Source organism: Oryctolagus cuniculus, chromosome 17 (genome assembly GCF_964237555.1).
Source record: "Oryctolagus cuniculus chromosome 17, mOryCun1.1, whole genome shotgun sequence".
Classification (NCBI taxonomy): Eukaryota; Metazoa; Chordata; class Mammalia; order Lagomorpha; family Leporidae; genus Oryctolagus; species Oryctolagus cuniculus.
In genome coordinates this window covers 56803125-56818245 of record NC_091448.1, presented here as the reverse complement: position 1 = coordinate 56818245, position 15121 = coordinate 56803125, and the positions used below count along the sequence as shown (strand labels likewise).

Below are 15121 nucleotides of genomic sequence, written 5' to 3'. Positions count from 1 at the left end.
TTATTAAATAATACCCTTATTTAACAAAAAGGAATGAATAAAAGCTTATGGGAGCCGGCGCCGTGGCTCACTTGGTTAATCCTCCGCCTGCAGCACCGGGTTCTAGTCCCGGTTGCTCCTCTTCCAGGCCAGCTCTCTGCTGTGGCCCGGGAGTGCAGTGGAGGATGGCCCAAGTGCTTGGGCCCTGCACCCGCATGGGAGACCAGGAGAAGCACCTGGCTCCTGGCTTCGGATTGGCATAGCTCCAGCCGTAGCGGCCATTTGGGGGGTGAACCAACGGAAGGAAGACCTTTCTCTCTGTCTCTCTCTCACACTGTCTAACTCTACCTGTCAAATAATAATAATAATAAAAAGCTTATGAAAAAACTCAATTTTCATCTATTACCATCATCATCTTCTCGTGGGAAGGATATTCAAAATTCAAAACATTGGAAGGGCATATATACTCTGAATGAATATGTACTCAGAAATGTGGAGGGGCTGGCACCATGGTGCAGTAAGATAATCCTCTGCCTGCAGTGCTGGCATCCCATATGGGCACCAGTTCTAGTCCCGGTTGCTCCTCTTCTGATCCAGCTCTCTGCTATGGCCTGGGAAAGCAGTAGAAGATGGCCCAAGTGCTTGGGCCCCTGCACCCACATGGAAGACCAGGAAGAAGCACCTGGCTCCTGGCTTCAGATCGGCGCAGCTCTGGCCATTGCGGCCATTTGGAGAGTTAACCAATGGATGGAAGACCTTTCTCTCTATCTCTTCCTCTCACTGTCTGTAACTCTAGCTCTCAAATAAATAAATAAAATCTTAAAAAAAAAAAAAAAAGAAACGTGGAATGTGCTTCAACGTAGGGAAAGCCCCTTCTGTCATTTCTACCTTTCTCATTCTGCCAGAGATTGATAAAAGTTCATCATGGAGGTGATCACTATGGTTTAGAACATTCTAGAAGCTAATATCAATCTCATGCCTACTCTTTATGCTGAGCTAAGGTTTAAAACATTCTGGAAGGTTTAAAATGTTCTGGAGGCTTCTATCAATCTCACACCTACTCTCCTGCTATTCTTTTTTTCTTTTTTCTTTTTTTTTTTTTTTTTGACAGGCAGAGTGGACAGTGAGAGAGAGAGAGAGAGAGAGAGAGAAAAGTCTTCCTTTTTGCCATTGGTTCACCCTCCAATGGCTGCCGCGGCCGGCGCACCGCGCTGATCCGATGGCAGGAGCCAGGTGCTTCTCCTGGTCTCCCATGCGGGTGCAGGGCCCAAGCACTTGGGCCATCCTCCACTGTACTCCCGAGCCACAGCAGAGAGCTGGCCTGGAAGAGGGGCAACCGGGACAGAATCTGGTGCCCCGACCGGGTCTAGAACCCGGTGTGCCGGCGCCACAAGGCGGAGGATTAGCCTATTGAGCCGCGGTGCCGGCTCTGCCTGCTATTCTATTCCACTGTCACAATAAGTCATGTATGCAAACAAGCAATCAGAGACGTGGAAAAGTATCCGAAGCAGCCCAAGCTTCCACAGCCTGGGAAAGCTGTGCATGAGGCTGACGGGGTTTGTTTGCTCTGTGGGGTCTTCAACCACGGTTGCATAAATTCTGTCACCCTTTTGAATCCTCCCCTTCTCCCCCTTCTCATTCTTGTACTCAGATGGCAAAGATGTTGTTAATGATATACTGCTCAATTTGTACACAAGAGAAAAATCATGTCAAATCCTCTACCTTCAGGTCATCCAGGTTAGGTGGCAGTGGGCCTGGTTTGAGAGAAGAGACACCAGTTTGTCCAGAAAAGCTGTTCTTGACAGGGGACAGAGGGGTATTGCTCATTGGTGTTGAAGAAGAGCTTGGATTTCTGACCATCTGTTCGCTTGGTTCTCTAAAAAAACAAAGACGCGCTTAAGATACAATCAAATATGTATGGGGTAACCTGCATTTATATCAGTGCACAGAGTAATTGCCTATAAGGATCAGGCCTGTAGTAAGTCAGCAGAAGAGGTTGGGGAAGGAAACACAATGGGACAGACCACATGGTGAACGGCATATGAAGCTGGAGCTTCTTAGTGGGAAACCAACAGGGAGTGGTGGAGACTTTGGTATAAGGCAGAGTGCTCATCCTCTATGACTGAGCCAAAGTGTTGTCTGGGGGTGGGGATAGGAGCGGGGGAACTGGATCTTACCCTTGTCCTGGGCTGGAGACACTTGAGTGTGCTGTTTCCCTGGAGAGGGGAGCTTAGGGCACACCCTGACCTGGGGACACTTAAGCGTGCTTTTGTCCTAGGGGTGGAGGTATGGAGCTAGAGCATGTTCTATCCTGGGGATACTGGAGCATGACTTTGTCCTATAGGGGCTGGAGCTCAGTTGCCTCCAGCGCTCAACCTGATTGCCAGCATGGCCTTAGGATGAGCAAGAGACAGGCAAGGAAACCCACATCCCAACTTCACAGGTCAGGTTGTTGACCACTGAGAAGGTGACCCAGCGCTGTGGTCATACAACCCTGGCTCAGTTGTTGATTTTGGAGGCTGTCATTCAGCTGTTCAACTCTGTGACTTCCCAAAGCAGAAGTGTCCTGGAATTGCTCACAATTCCACTATTTCCCTATTTTTACTTTCAGTTGACACATAATATTTGCAGGGTACCGAATGCTAATTTCACACACGTATACAATGTGTGGTGATCCACTACTCAGGATTGCTAACATTTTCATCTACCTAAACACTTATCTCTATGAGGGCACTTCATCAGGTACATGGAAAAGTGGAACTCAAGAGATGAGTTTCTTTTGGGGCAAAAATTTGAAATCCACGCACAATCTTTTTCATAATATGCATTCTCTGAATTCTGAAGACTCCTCTTACATGTTGAAAACCTCCAGCCTCCTCTAGCTTTGAATATATCATAAATGGTTGTAGTTATCTTACTTGTGCTACAGAACGTGAGAACTAATTCCTCTCTAGGTGTATCACAGTTCCATTTGGAAGTGCTAATACTCTCCTTTTTCCCACCAGGCATGGATTGACTTCCTTCCTCCCAGCCTTATGGTCCTAAAGAGGCATATGCATGATCTCTAAATGGACTCAGGTCTCAAACTCAGCAATACAGGACTTGCTGGGTTCCCAGGGGGGCTGGGTCTGTGTGCCTTGGACAGAGAGAAGTCATGCCAACCTCTGCCCACAGTCACCCTCCCAGACTCTCCCACTTACTTGAGCTGGCCTTGGTGCAGCCCAGGGTAGCTGAATCGGTGCTGCTGCTGCTGCTGCTGCTGCTGCTGCTGCTGCTGGCTGAGGATCTGCAACTGTAGGAACAGCTGTTGTTGCTGGAGCAGCCGCGCGTAGGCCGAGTCCATGGGGGGAGGGGACTTCTCCGCCTTCTGGTCTGGGGGGATGTACTGGTGGTATTTGAGCTTCTTGACCTTCGGCTTGGGGTCCTTAGGCTTTTTGTGGCGGTTCTTACTATCTCCCAAGGACTTGGACTGCAAAGAGGATGAGGAAACAGCACGTGCTTTAGGTGGTGTATGATGATGGCTTGGCATCAAATGGTGAAGAGGTTTATCGGATGGACATTCTGGAATCCCACAAATACAATATAGCAAAGGTACAATGCGCAAAGAGTTCTAAGGTCAAGAACGCATCTCGTGAGCCAATATACTGCAAGCACATGACCCTGGAAGGATGCTCCTTAGTGGAGGATCTTGATTCTTGGAAGTAGTTCTACGAGTAAGTCTGAATTCCAGTGAACATATTGTTTTAACTTAAAACCAACTGATTGCCCTAACAAAGGGTACATTCTGGTCTTTAAAATTATTCCTAAAAAAGGTCTTTCATATAGATTCATGCTGTTACCTTTCCTTAAGCACTTTATACCTTGACTTATTAAAGACATCACCTTAGCAGAAATTATCATTGTCTTTGAAAATCCAGAACATAGGAAGCAGGTGTGTGGTCCAGCAGTTAAGATGTCCCTGTTGGGGCTGGCATTATGGCACAGGGGGTGGTTAAGTTGCCACTTACATGGCCAGCATCCCCTGTTGAGCAGTACCGTTTCAAGTCCCAGAGACACCACTTTCAATCCAGCCCCCTGCTAATGCACTTGGGAAAGCAGTGAAAGATGGCCCAATGCTTGGGCCTCTGCTTCCATGTGGGAGACTTGGATGAAGTGCAGGCTCCTGGCTTTGGCCTTGCTAAGCCTGGGCCATTGCAGCCATTTCGGGAGTGAACCAGTGTATAGAAGATCTCTTTCTCTGTATGTCTTTTCCTCTCTCCACCCCCTGCCCTATCACTCTGCCTTTCAAACAAACAAACAAATGATTTTTAGAAAGATACCCCAGTCCCATATCAGAACACCTGGATTTGATCCCTGGCTCTGGCTCCTGACTTCAGTTTCTTGCTAATGTAGACAGTGAGAAGCATTGGTGATGGCTCAAGTCATTGTGTTCCTGATACCCATCTGGGTGACCTGAGTTGAGTTCTTGGTTCTCGGCTTTAGCCCTAGGCCACACTTAGCCACGTGAGCATTTGTGGAGTGAAATAGCAGATGTCTTTCTGTCTCTCTGCCTCTCAAATAAAATAAATAACTATTAAAAAAAAAACCACTTAGAATATGTGCCTTTGTTACTTTTGGCCAAAAGTAAGGTGAATTAATTCCTCACTACCTGTCCAGATACCTCCCTCCCTCTGCCAGTTGCTATTTTAAAATTAGAAAGTGGCATCCTCTGAAGTAATGACACTTGACTTATTATTTAAAGAAACTGGAGAGCAAGATTTAGACACATTGAACAGATGTAGAGGTACGTACTCAGAGGCTAAGACAAATTTTTGAACACGGTGTAGTCACTTAGACATGCTATATCCAGTTACATCACCTTCAAGCTGGGGGAAATATTCTCTACTTTCCATCTCGGTGATTAATATAAAGACTATAAAAGATAACCTTTATATCATGTATGCTCAGTAACATGTGTAATTATGTCTACAATCTGCTTCTGAAATAAAAAGGCCTTTATATTTTAGGAAAAAATATGTCTATATTGGTATCAGTTTTAAAAATGCACTTTTGGCCGGCGCCGCGGCTCACTAGGATAATCCTCCCCCTTGCGGCGCTGACACCCCGGGTTCTAGTCCTGGCCGGGGCGCCGGATTCTGTCCCGGTTGCCCCTCTTCCAGGCCAGCTCTCTGCTGTGGCCAGGGAGTGCAGTGGAGGATGGCCCAAGTGCTTGGGCCCTGCACCCCATGGGAGACCAGGAGAAGCACCTGGCTCCTGCCTTCGGATCAGCGCGGTGCGCCGGCCGCGGCGGCTATTGGAGGGTGAACCAACGGTAAAGGAAGACCTTTCTCTCTGTCTCTCTCTCTCACTGTCCACTCTGCCTGTCAAAAAATAAATAAAAAAAAATGCACTTTTACACCTTGATCTTAGAAGGCTGAAAGTTGGAATATGGATATCATGACTGGGTTATTGAGGACACAGCGGGAAAATCGGAGGGAAACTGTGTTACCAGCAGTGTCCAGGAGAGGGGGCTCCTGAATAGCTGGCAGGCATCTCCTGACTTGGCCGCTTCCCCATTCTCCCCACAAAATATGCATCTGAGTGCAACCTTATCCAAAGGAGTCTACAGCCTGCCTTTCTCTGACTCAGCGCATCCCACTGTCGAATGCTCTTTTGTTTTCAACGAGACTTGTTCCTGGAGACTATGAATAATGAGCACAAGTATTTCTGTGAGCTTGATGCTCTATTTCTCCCCGCTAATTGACCTGTTGGTTAATGCATCAGCCTCCTTCTACAAGGAGAGCTTCTGCAGGGCTCAGGTCCTGCCTTGCTGGGCTCTGCCTCCCTCGTCCCAGGGTTGCCTTGTCTGGGAGGATAGGAGATGCAGTCTTGGGTCTCCCAGCTCAGTCAGAGTGGAGGGGTTTGAGGTTTTTCTTTCTGTGTTACCTTTGCACAGGTACCACGAGGTCCCAGATGGTACTGAAATCAGACCATTTTCTCTAGATACAATGAGACAAAGACCACTGAATCCATGGAAACGAAGTATATATGAATTTTGAAACTCATATATACGAGGGGTCTTGCAAAAGTTTATGTAAAAATGCATATTATGAAAAACCATGCATGGGTTTCAAAAGTTCTTGCACCAAAACAAGCTTCCCTTTGAACTACATTTCCCCTCACATTTTTGAAGTCCCCTCATTTGTACACCGGGAGTACAATGACTGGGTCACGTGGTAATTTTCTATGGAGATTATTGAGGAACTGCCGAACTCTTTCCCGCGATGCTACATTTCCATCAGCAGGGTAAGAAGCTTCCAGTTTCCCCACACTCTCAGCAATGCTTGCTGTTTTCCCTATTTTTGATGGAAGTCGCCCTACTGGGTGTGAAAGGGCGTTGCCCTGTGGTTTTGGTTTGCATTTCCCAATGATACCTGACGACCCTGAGAATCTTTTCGTGTGCCAGGTGACCATGTGTGTATTTTGGGGGATAAGCAAAGCCTTTGGGGGCAGATTGTTCTGACCTGCAGAAAACAACATTTGAGCCTGATAAACCAACTGGACTACAGGCTCCTTGAGGGCAGGATCATGTCTTATTCTGCCCTTACAGACACCCTATCAGAGATGGCACAGTGCCTTTCTTTTCACAAAGCATGTTCGCTGTCTCGCAGGGTGTGCTTGTGCATTCTCTCACTGGTCTCTCTCAGGAGAATCTTACAAAGCCAGGCAAGTTGCTCTCCCCGAGCTCTGTGGCCTCCTTCTTTGAGGAGTCCTCTATCAGGCTCTTAACTGAGAGGTGATGGGTATTTTTTTTTTTTTTTGACAGGCAGAGTGAACAGTGAGAGAGAGAGACAGAGAGAAAGGTCTTCCAATGGCCGCTGCGGCCGGCGCACCCCGCTGATCTGATGGCAGGAGCCAGGTGCTTCTCCTGGTCTCCCATGCGGGTGCAGGGCCCAAGCACTTGGGCCATCCTCCACTGCACTCCCGGGCCACAGCAGAGAGCTGGCCTGGAAGAGGAGCAACCGGGACAGAATCCGGCGCCCCGACCGGGACTAGAACCTGGTGTGCCGGCGCCGCAAGGCGGAGGATTAGCCTAGTGAGCCACGGCGCTGGCCGAGGCGATGGGTATTTAACAACTGAGATGCATAGGCACTGGCCAATCTGTCAGAAGGGATGATGGCTCTTCTACATTCAGGTACTGGAATCAGCCTCACAATCAGTCTCACTCTTCAGTGAACATGGTCAGTTGTTTCTCGGGGATCCCGTCACACTTCCTTAGTACAGTAAGGTTGATGATTTGGCCAATTTGAGTTCTTCAAAAATTTAAATACTGTGTGATGGGAATATTAATAAGATGTCTCTATATCTATCTAACATTGGAAGCAATGGAAAGTCATCTCCATCTCCTTCCCTGGCCACACCCAACAGTCATCAACAGTCATCTGATTTCAAAGCTGTTGAGCTGAGTGTACTGCAAGCTGGGTTTAAGCTACTGTGGGGTGTGTGTGTGTGTGTGTGTGTGTGTGTGTGTGGAGGGAAGGGATAGGGAGCTTTACTAGGAAACTGAAATGCTTACCATTCATTTAGAACATGCAACTGCTATTTTATCATTGATTCTTAATTCAACTTGCAATCCTTTTATATATTTATTTTTAAATCCCTTAAGAGTCATCCCAGCATCTGTTAAGAGGTTGAACTGGAGCCGAGAAAGCATGTTCCCAAATCAATTACAAGTTAGGTAGGATTAAACTGTTATGAAGGGGGTCAGCGCTGTGGCAAAGTGGGTAAAGATGCCGCCTGTAGTGCTGGCATCCCATGTGAGTGCCGGTTCAAGTCCCAGCTGCTCCATTTCTGATCCAGCTCTCTACCATGGCCTGGGAAGGCAGTAGAAGATGGCTCAAGTCCTAGTCCTTGGGCACCTGCACCTGTGTTGGAGACCCAGAAGAAGCTCCTGGCTTAGGATCGGCACAGCTCTGGCTGTTGTGGCCATCTGGGGAGTAAACCAGCAGATGGAAGACCTCTCTCTCTGTCTCTCCCTCTCTGTAACTCTGTCTTTCAAATAAATAAATAAATCTTTAAAAAATTGTTATGAAGAAGACCAAATGCCTACCAAGGAGTTAAGTGAAAATAAAGTACCCTGAACTGATAGAATTACATAAAATTATACTGCAATCATTACAGCTGTTTGTCTGCTATGAATGAACCTCCTTCCCATAGATTTAACTTGGATTTTACATTATGCAAGGTCTTCAGGGAGCTTCTCTGGCATACGATCCAATTGCCCGCATCCCTATCTTACAGCGCTTACAAGTCCTGTGTGCCTTCCATTCAGCTGTGTCTACCTCGAGGGTGCACTCTTGGAATTTGTTGTCAGGAACATGCAGGCTGAATCGTGATTCCAAAGACATCCAAACCTTCAGACTTTCCCACTTAGAGAAGATGTATACCCATGGTGATTCCCCGCCCCTGTTTTGCAACTTTTCCCAGGGAGTGAAGTCATGTGTGCATCCAGGTGTCTCTCCCCATGTCACCAGACCTAACTCGGAGCCGTCTGCTGTTAGCTGGTTCTGAGCTGTGCCTGGGCACGGTCCATACCTTTACAGCAGCGTGCACAGGGATGGGAGCGCTGAGGGGGCCAAGGCCCTGCTTCCCCGGGTCTGAATGGTTGCTGGGCTGTGAGGTGGAGTCATTCTTGTCATTGTCTGAGCCAGAAGCAAGATCCTGAAATCCAAAGTTTCACATTATTAGAATATAAGAATGAAAGTATGGCAGGCATTGCGGTGCAGTGGGTTAAGCCATTGCTTGGGATGCCTGCATCCCCTATCAGAGTCCTGGCTACTCCACTTCCAATCCAGCTTCCTGCAAATGCATCCTGGGAGGTAGCAGATGATGGCTCAAGTCTTGGACCCTACCACGCATATGGGAGACCCCGAAGGAGTTCCTGGCTCCCTCTGGCTTCTGCCTGGCTTAGCCCTGGTTGTTGCAGCCATTTTGGGGAGTGAACCAGCAGATGAAAGATATCTCTCTCTCTCTCTCTCTCTCTCTCTCTCGCTCTCTCGCTCTCTGACTCTGCCTTTCAAATAAATAAAATGCATAAACATTTAAATAATAGTTGAGTGACTTATTAATGTCAAAGCAGAGCCCCCTACACTCTGCTGCTCCGTATCCAAGCAAATATCAAATTTTACCCTTCCCCCGAGAAGTAGGGGTTATATATTCATATATAATTGGACATCCAATTAGGGATACTTCTGAGAGAGAAAGGGAACCTTCTTAATCATGATTCCAGAATGTAGGTGTGAAACTGACAGGTTCTAATCCAACTGGGGCATCTGATCAGCCCATGTGAGGGCTCCCCCTCTGTGGCAAGGTACACCTGCTACGCTTGATAATGGGATTGAACAAGAAAGGAAGAGTGAATGTAGGAATTTGGTGGACAGTAGGACAACAAGGCAGAAGAAAATGACGCCAGCAGATGGAGGGAAACTGTATGTGTATGTGTGCACACCCATGAAGGTTATATGTGAATATATATGTGTGTCTAAATATGTATGTGTACTGTGTATATATGGATAAGTACATGTGTGTATATATCTATGTATGTGTGTGAATATGTCTAAGTGTGTACATGCATGTGAATGTGTGCAGGATATATAAGTATGTGTATATATAAATGTATGCATGTCTCTGTGCATATGTGTGTGTGTGTATACACATGTGGCGTGTGTGTGTGCATGCAGTCATGACAAATTTTTATGAGAGGCATGTTTCTGTCAGCACAGGATTCAACAAAAGGGGTAATTATGTTCTCTTCCTCTCCTACATTCTTCATTTTTAAAGATTTAATTTTTATGGGGCTGGCGCTGTGGCGCAGTAGGTTAATCCTCAGCCTGCAGCTCTGGCATCCCATATGGATGCCGGTTCAATTCCTGGCTGTCCCTCTTCCAACCCAGTTCTCTGCTATGGCCTGGAAAAGCAGAATAAGATGGCCCAAGTCCTTGGGTCCCTGCAACCATATGGGGGATTGGGAAGAAGCACATGGCTCCTGGCTTTGGATCGGCCCAGCTCTGGCCATTGATGCCATTTGGGGAGTGAACCAATGGATGGGAGACCTTTCTCTGTCTCTCCCTCTCACTGTATGTAACTACCTCTAAATAAATAAAAATAAATAAAATCTTCAAAAAATTTAAAAAAAGATTTCATTTTTATTTATTTGAAAGGCAGAGTGACAGACAGAAGCAGAGACAGAAACAGATCTTCTCTCTACTGCTTTTCACTCTCCAAATTGCTGCTACAGTCTGGGCTGGGCCAGGCCTCAGGCAGGAGCCAGAAATTCCATCCTGGTCTCCTACATGGGTGCAGGGGCCTCAATGCTTTGCAGGGGCCATTTTAAGCTGACTTCCCAGGATACTGCTGGAAGCAGAGCAGCCAGGACTGGCATCGTGCTCATATGGGCTGCTGGTGTCGCAGGTGGTGGCTTAACCTGCTGCTCCACAAACGGGCAGTCCCCTCTCCTATTATTCTTATGCTGGGACTTTTGACACAAAGTCAAAAAGGTGGAGGCTTAACTGCTGCTGTTATGGGCATTTGGGGAGTGAAACCAGTGGATGGAAGATCTCTGTCTCTTTGCCTTTCAAAAAAAAAAAAAAAAAAGATAGAGCTGCTTAAGATGGGTCACTAGGGGATCAGAACTGATGGCTCAGTTCTTCCCTGAGCTGAAGACCCGTGGGACTCTCTTCTTTCAGAGACTTAGCACCCTCCTCTGCCCAACATCACTGCGGAGAGAAAACGAAGGCAAACAGCGTTTACATGGCGCCCGGCACCGGCACTGCTCAGCGCTGGTTCCCTCCGTCCCCTCTCCTAGGGTTAACAGAAAAGAACTTGTCTTCTTCTCCAGCCATTCTTAAATCAGCAGCTGAGGAATTTACTGTCAGAATAATCCGTACAAATGGCCTGAGATACTGTTTGATGTTATCAGGGGAGCTTGGCAGCCAAGGCGAGCAGCGGGCGTGCAGGGTAGGAAGAATGCTTTGATTATGAACTCTTGCCCAATAAATGGGTGTATTTTTCTGCTTTTTTCCCCCCTCTTCCCCCTTCCCTCTCCTTCCACATCTTCTCCTTGGTAGCTTTAGGTTTGCTCCGATGGAGTAAAGACGAGGTGACAAGGACCGGTCATTACCACGGTCTTGGGAAACCCTGGATGATAACGTAGGCGACCTGTCCCTGTTTTACGTGTGATGCAGTTTTCAAATACAGATTGGGCATCTGTATGCAAAACTCCAGAATCCAAAATCGGAAACTTCCTGAGTGCCACGGGATGGCAAGAGTGGAAAATTTTACGCCATGAAACTTTGCACAAAGTTGTTAAAAGATACTGTCCAATAAGTATTACCTCCAGGCCATGTGTGTAAGGTGTGGATGAAACATGAATGAATTTTGTGCGTAGGTTTGGGTCTCCTCCCCAAGATGTCTCATTGTGTATATTCACACACAAAATCTTCCAAAATGTGAAATTGGGACACACGTCCAGTCCCATGCATTTTGAAGGAAAGATGCTCAGCCTTGGTGTTTAATTTCAGTCTGTTGCATAGCCCCTGAAGGTCTGAGAGGAGGAGACTCCTTTTTTTTTTTTTTTTTGAACGATTTTATTTATTTATTTGAGAGAGTTACAGAGAAAAAGGTCTTCCTTCTTTCTGCTGGTTCATTCCCCAGATGGCCGCAATGGCCAGAGCTGGGCCGATACAAAGCCACGAGCTTCTTCTGGGTCTCCTATGTGGGTGCAGGGGCCCAAGGACTTGGGCCATCTTCTCCTGCTTTCCCAGGCCACAGCAGGGAGCTGGATTGGAAGAGGAGCAGATGGAACTAGAACCGGCACTCATATGAGATGACCATGCTGTAGGCTGGGGCTTTAACCTGCTGCACCACTGTTTTGGCCCAAGAGACTCCTTCTAACAGGAAGGGTAAGGTTGGCTGGTTTTTCCAGAGATGGTCCACAGCAGAGCCAGGTGCATCTCACTCCCACAGTAGGACAGCTCCTTCTCCCTCATGTGTGGACCACCATGCATATTTCCTCCTGGGGACTACATGATCACCATCACGTGAGGCCAAAGATAATCCCCATCAAGCCTGCATGGGGCTCCTAAAGGTGGACTCTCCAGGGTTACTGACATGGACGGTGATCCCTGAGGTGACTTTTTTACTCAGCCTCTGCCAGAATTGACATCGATGATGCCTACCTGGAGTGGCCGTTGACCTCAAATGTCAAGGTTGTCAAGTGCCCAGGACTACCCCTGGCCCAGAGTGTGCATCCTAGCAGTAGCTGTTGTTCATAATCATCATTATTCTTTTTATTTACTGATGAGAGGGAGGGAGGGAGGGAATCTTCCATCCACTGGTTAGCTTCTCAAATGCTTGTGATGGATAGGACTGGGCCAAGGACAAAGCCAAGGGCCAGGAACTCAAACCAGGTCTCCCACATGGGTAGCAGAGACTCAAGAAGTTGAATCTGCTGCCTCCCAGGGCTGGATGCTGGAGCCAGGAGCACCCTCAAATGAGGGTGACCTAATTAGTGTCTCACATGCGGCCTCTCAGTATCCTTTGCAAATGTGTTTTAAGTGTGTTTTCAATACATACATACACACACACATAATATCATTCTTGTGGGTCTGTGGCTTGATCCTGACCCAGGTGAGTGCCATGGTTGAGCTGGGGCTGCAAGTTGGCTTTGTCATGTGGCTCAGCAGGTAGGAACTTGCCAGTGCTACATCTCACCTGAGTCTCCACAGGGACTCCTCATTGTGTGGACTTTGAAATCAGTCCTGCTCTGGTACTTTCTAGCTGGGAGATTGTTGGCGAGTCATTGAAGCTCATTGAGCCTCAGTGACCTTGCCCATGAACATGGAGAGCGAAGGCATTTAGTCTGCAGAATAGATGCTCTAAAGAAAATCCCAAGGTACAGTCCTGGGGATTCTCTGACAGTGTTTTCTGGAGGCCTCGGTCACTTGCTTTGGGTCCCCAGCTGAATAGGGTGACAGAGGGTCCCACAATGAAGCCCCTACCATCAGGGACACTTCAGGGATCTCCCAAAAAACTGGCCATGCCACGTTGATTTCAAGACTGAAGACAGGACACCTGCAGGTGCAGTTGGCTTACCTGGATCGCCCCCGGAGGGCCGGCCAAAGGGGTCTCTGAGGTCTTAGTGTCAGGTGGGGACCCTGCTGAGCCCTGGGCATCTTCAGTTCGAGTCTGATCCGGAGAAAGCCCATCACTGCTGCTGTCCTCTTCAAAGGCAAACGCATCTGCTGGTTTGGAGAAGTTCACCTGGTTACCTGCGGGAGTGAAACCCCGACATTCGGGTCAGCGGCTACAGAGCATCCAAGGGCTCTTAGGATGCTTCTGTGCACTGTTGCCATGAGAAGCACACCTCTCTCTGCCCCGATTTTCTCTGAGTTCAGGTAAGAGGGAAGATCCATTTTAAATCATTGGGTTTCCCAGATGGGAATGTGTGCTTACAGAAGTGGGCTGTAGGCCCATCATTATTTGTTCAACTTTGCCATCAGATTTATGCATTTCTTACAGGAACCCATACTTCTGGGAAATGGAACGGGGAGGTAGGGAAAGAAAAAGGGATGAAGGCCGGCACCGTGGCTCACTAGGCTAATCCTCCGCCTGCAGCGCTGGTACCCTGGGTTCTAGTCCCAGTAGGGGCACCGGATTCTGTCCCGGTTGCCCCTCTTCCAGGCCAGCTCTCTGCTGTGGCCCGGGAGTGCAGTGGAGGATGGCCCAAGTGCTTGGACCCTGCACCCCATGGGAGACCAGGAGAAGCACCTGGCTCCTGCCTTCAGATCAGCGCGGTGTGCCCACCGCAGTGCGCTGGCCGTGGTGGTCATTGGAGGGTGAACCAATGGCAAAAGGAAGACCTTTCTCTCTGTCTCTCTCTCTCACTGTCCACTCTGTCAAAAAAAAAAAAAAAAAGGGATGAGGAGGGACAATGAGATCAAAGGAGAACGCCCCATCTCCTTTAGTTCTAACAGCTAGAGAGAGCCGAGATGACAACACGCCATTTGCAGCATCTCAAACAGAAAGCAGAGCCCACATCACAAACTGTTTAGCAAACTTCGCTAATAAGGATAAGTCAGGACGGGTTCTCAGTTTAAATTAGCTAATGTCACCCCAGTATCCCACTGAGCAATTCAACTAATGCATGACTGTTTATGAAAGTCATAAATGCGTCTTGGAAACCTTAACTTGATCCTTATTGTTTTATTGTTTGGATTTTCTTCTGAGTCCTCCTATCTTTGTGTCTGTCTTGGAAATCCTCAATGGCTCACACATGTGGACAGTATGATGTTTGTAAGGGTGCAGATTTAAATTAGCTTGGGGACAAGGATTGTCAGACCAGATAGGACTATCACGACATCCTTGTATGTCCCTTACATTTTGTTTTTTTAATTGCCAAATTTCTTCTGGTTTATTATCCAGCTGCACAGTACACAATGTTCTAAGCCACAGAGCGCTCCTGACCCAATTTCAAGCACTGCTCTTTGAAAGGAATGTAGGTATTATCAGGAAGTTTTCCAGTCCGGTATTCTGCAATCACACTGACAAGCACTTTTAACTCTTGCCTCGTGTAGATAAGAGAAAGGAGCGCTCGGTGTGCAGAATGGGAGGGCCACGAGGAGCTGGAAGTAATGGAACAAACACAGCTTTGGGCTTGTCACCACCATGCCTGCTGGCATCTGTCACAGACCCCTCATGCAGACATCCAAGTGTCAGATCAGGAAAGGGGCCAGGCAAGGACAGAGTAAGTGGAAACTCCATTGCTGGCCCAAGGGGCGGCCCACTAACCTGGAACGGCTTGGAGACCAGCATTTCTGCTCCACAGGTCATTGGCCAAAGTCATCGCTGCTTTGCTATGATTATAAATGTAATAAAGGCTCCTCATAAATAATCATACCAATGAAAACAACATACAACATCCACCTCCTCCTAATGCTTTGTGGTCTCTTGCAGATGTAACTCTGCATATAATGAGACATGCACTGCTCTGAAACCTGCTTTCTGTTTCTCTTCACTCTGTGGTGTTTACTGGAGATCTTTCCAGGTGACAGGAGAGAGATCATTTTTTTTTAACAGCTGTATGTATCCCATTCTATGGATGGGA

At 47.6% G+C, this 15121-nt stretch overlaps 1 protein-coding gene across 11 annotated transcripts in view; it reads right to left on the bottom strand.

The window, feature by feature from the left end:
- Positions 1-15121, bottom strand: part of MYOCD (myocardin) — a 111077-nt gene that overhangs the window by 26033 nt on the left and 69923 nt on the right. For all 11 annotated transcript variants that reach the window (XM_008270708.4, XM_070061404.1, XM_070061406.1 and 8 more), the window contains 4 exons: positions 13111-13286; positions 8554-8679; positions 3180-3448; positions 1702-1855 (listed from right to left, as the gene is read on the bottom strand). In XM_008270708.4, the coding sequence (XP_008268930.2) occupies positions 1702-1855; positions 3180-3448; positions 8554-8679; positions 13111-13286 (725 nt within the window). The remainder of the gene's footprint in view (positions 1-1701; positions 1856-3179; positions 3449-8553; positions 8680-13110; positions 13287-15121) is intronic.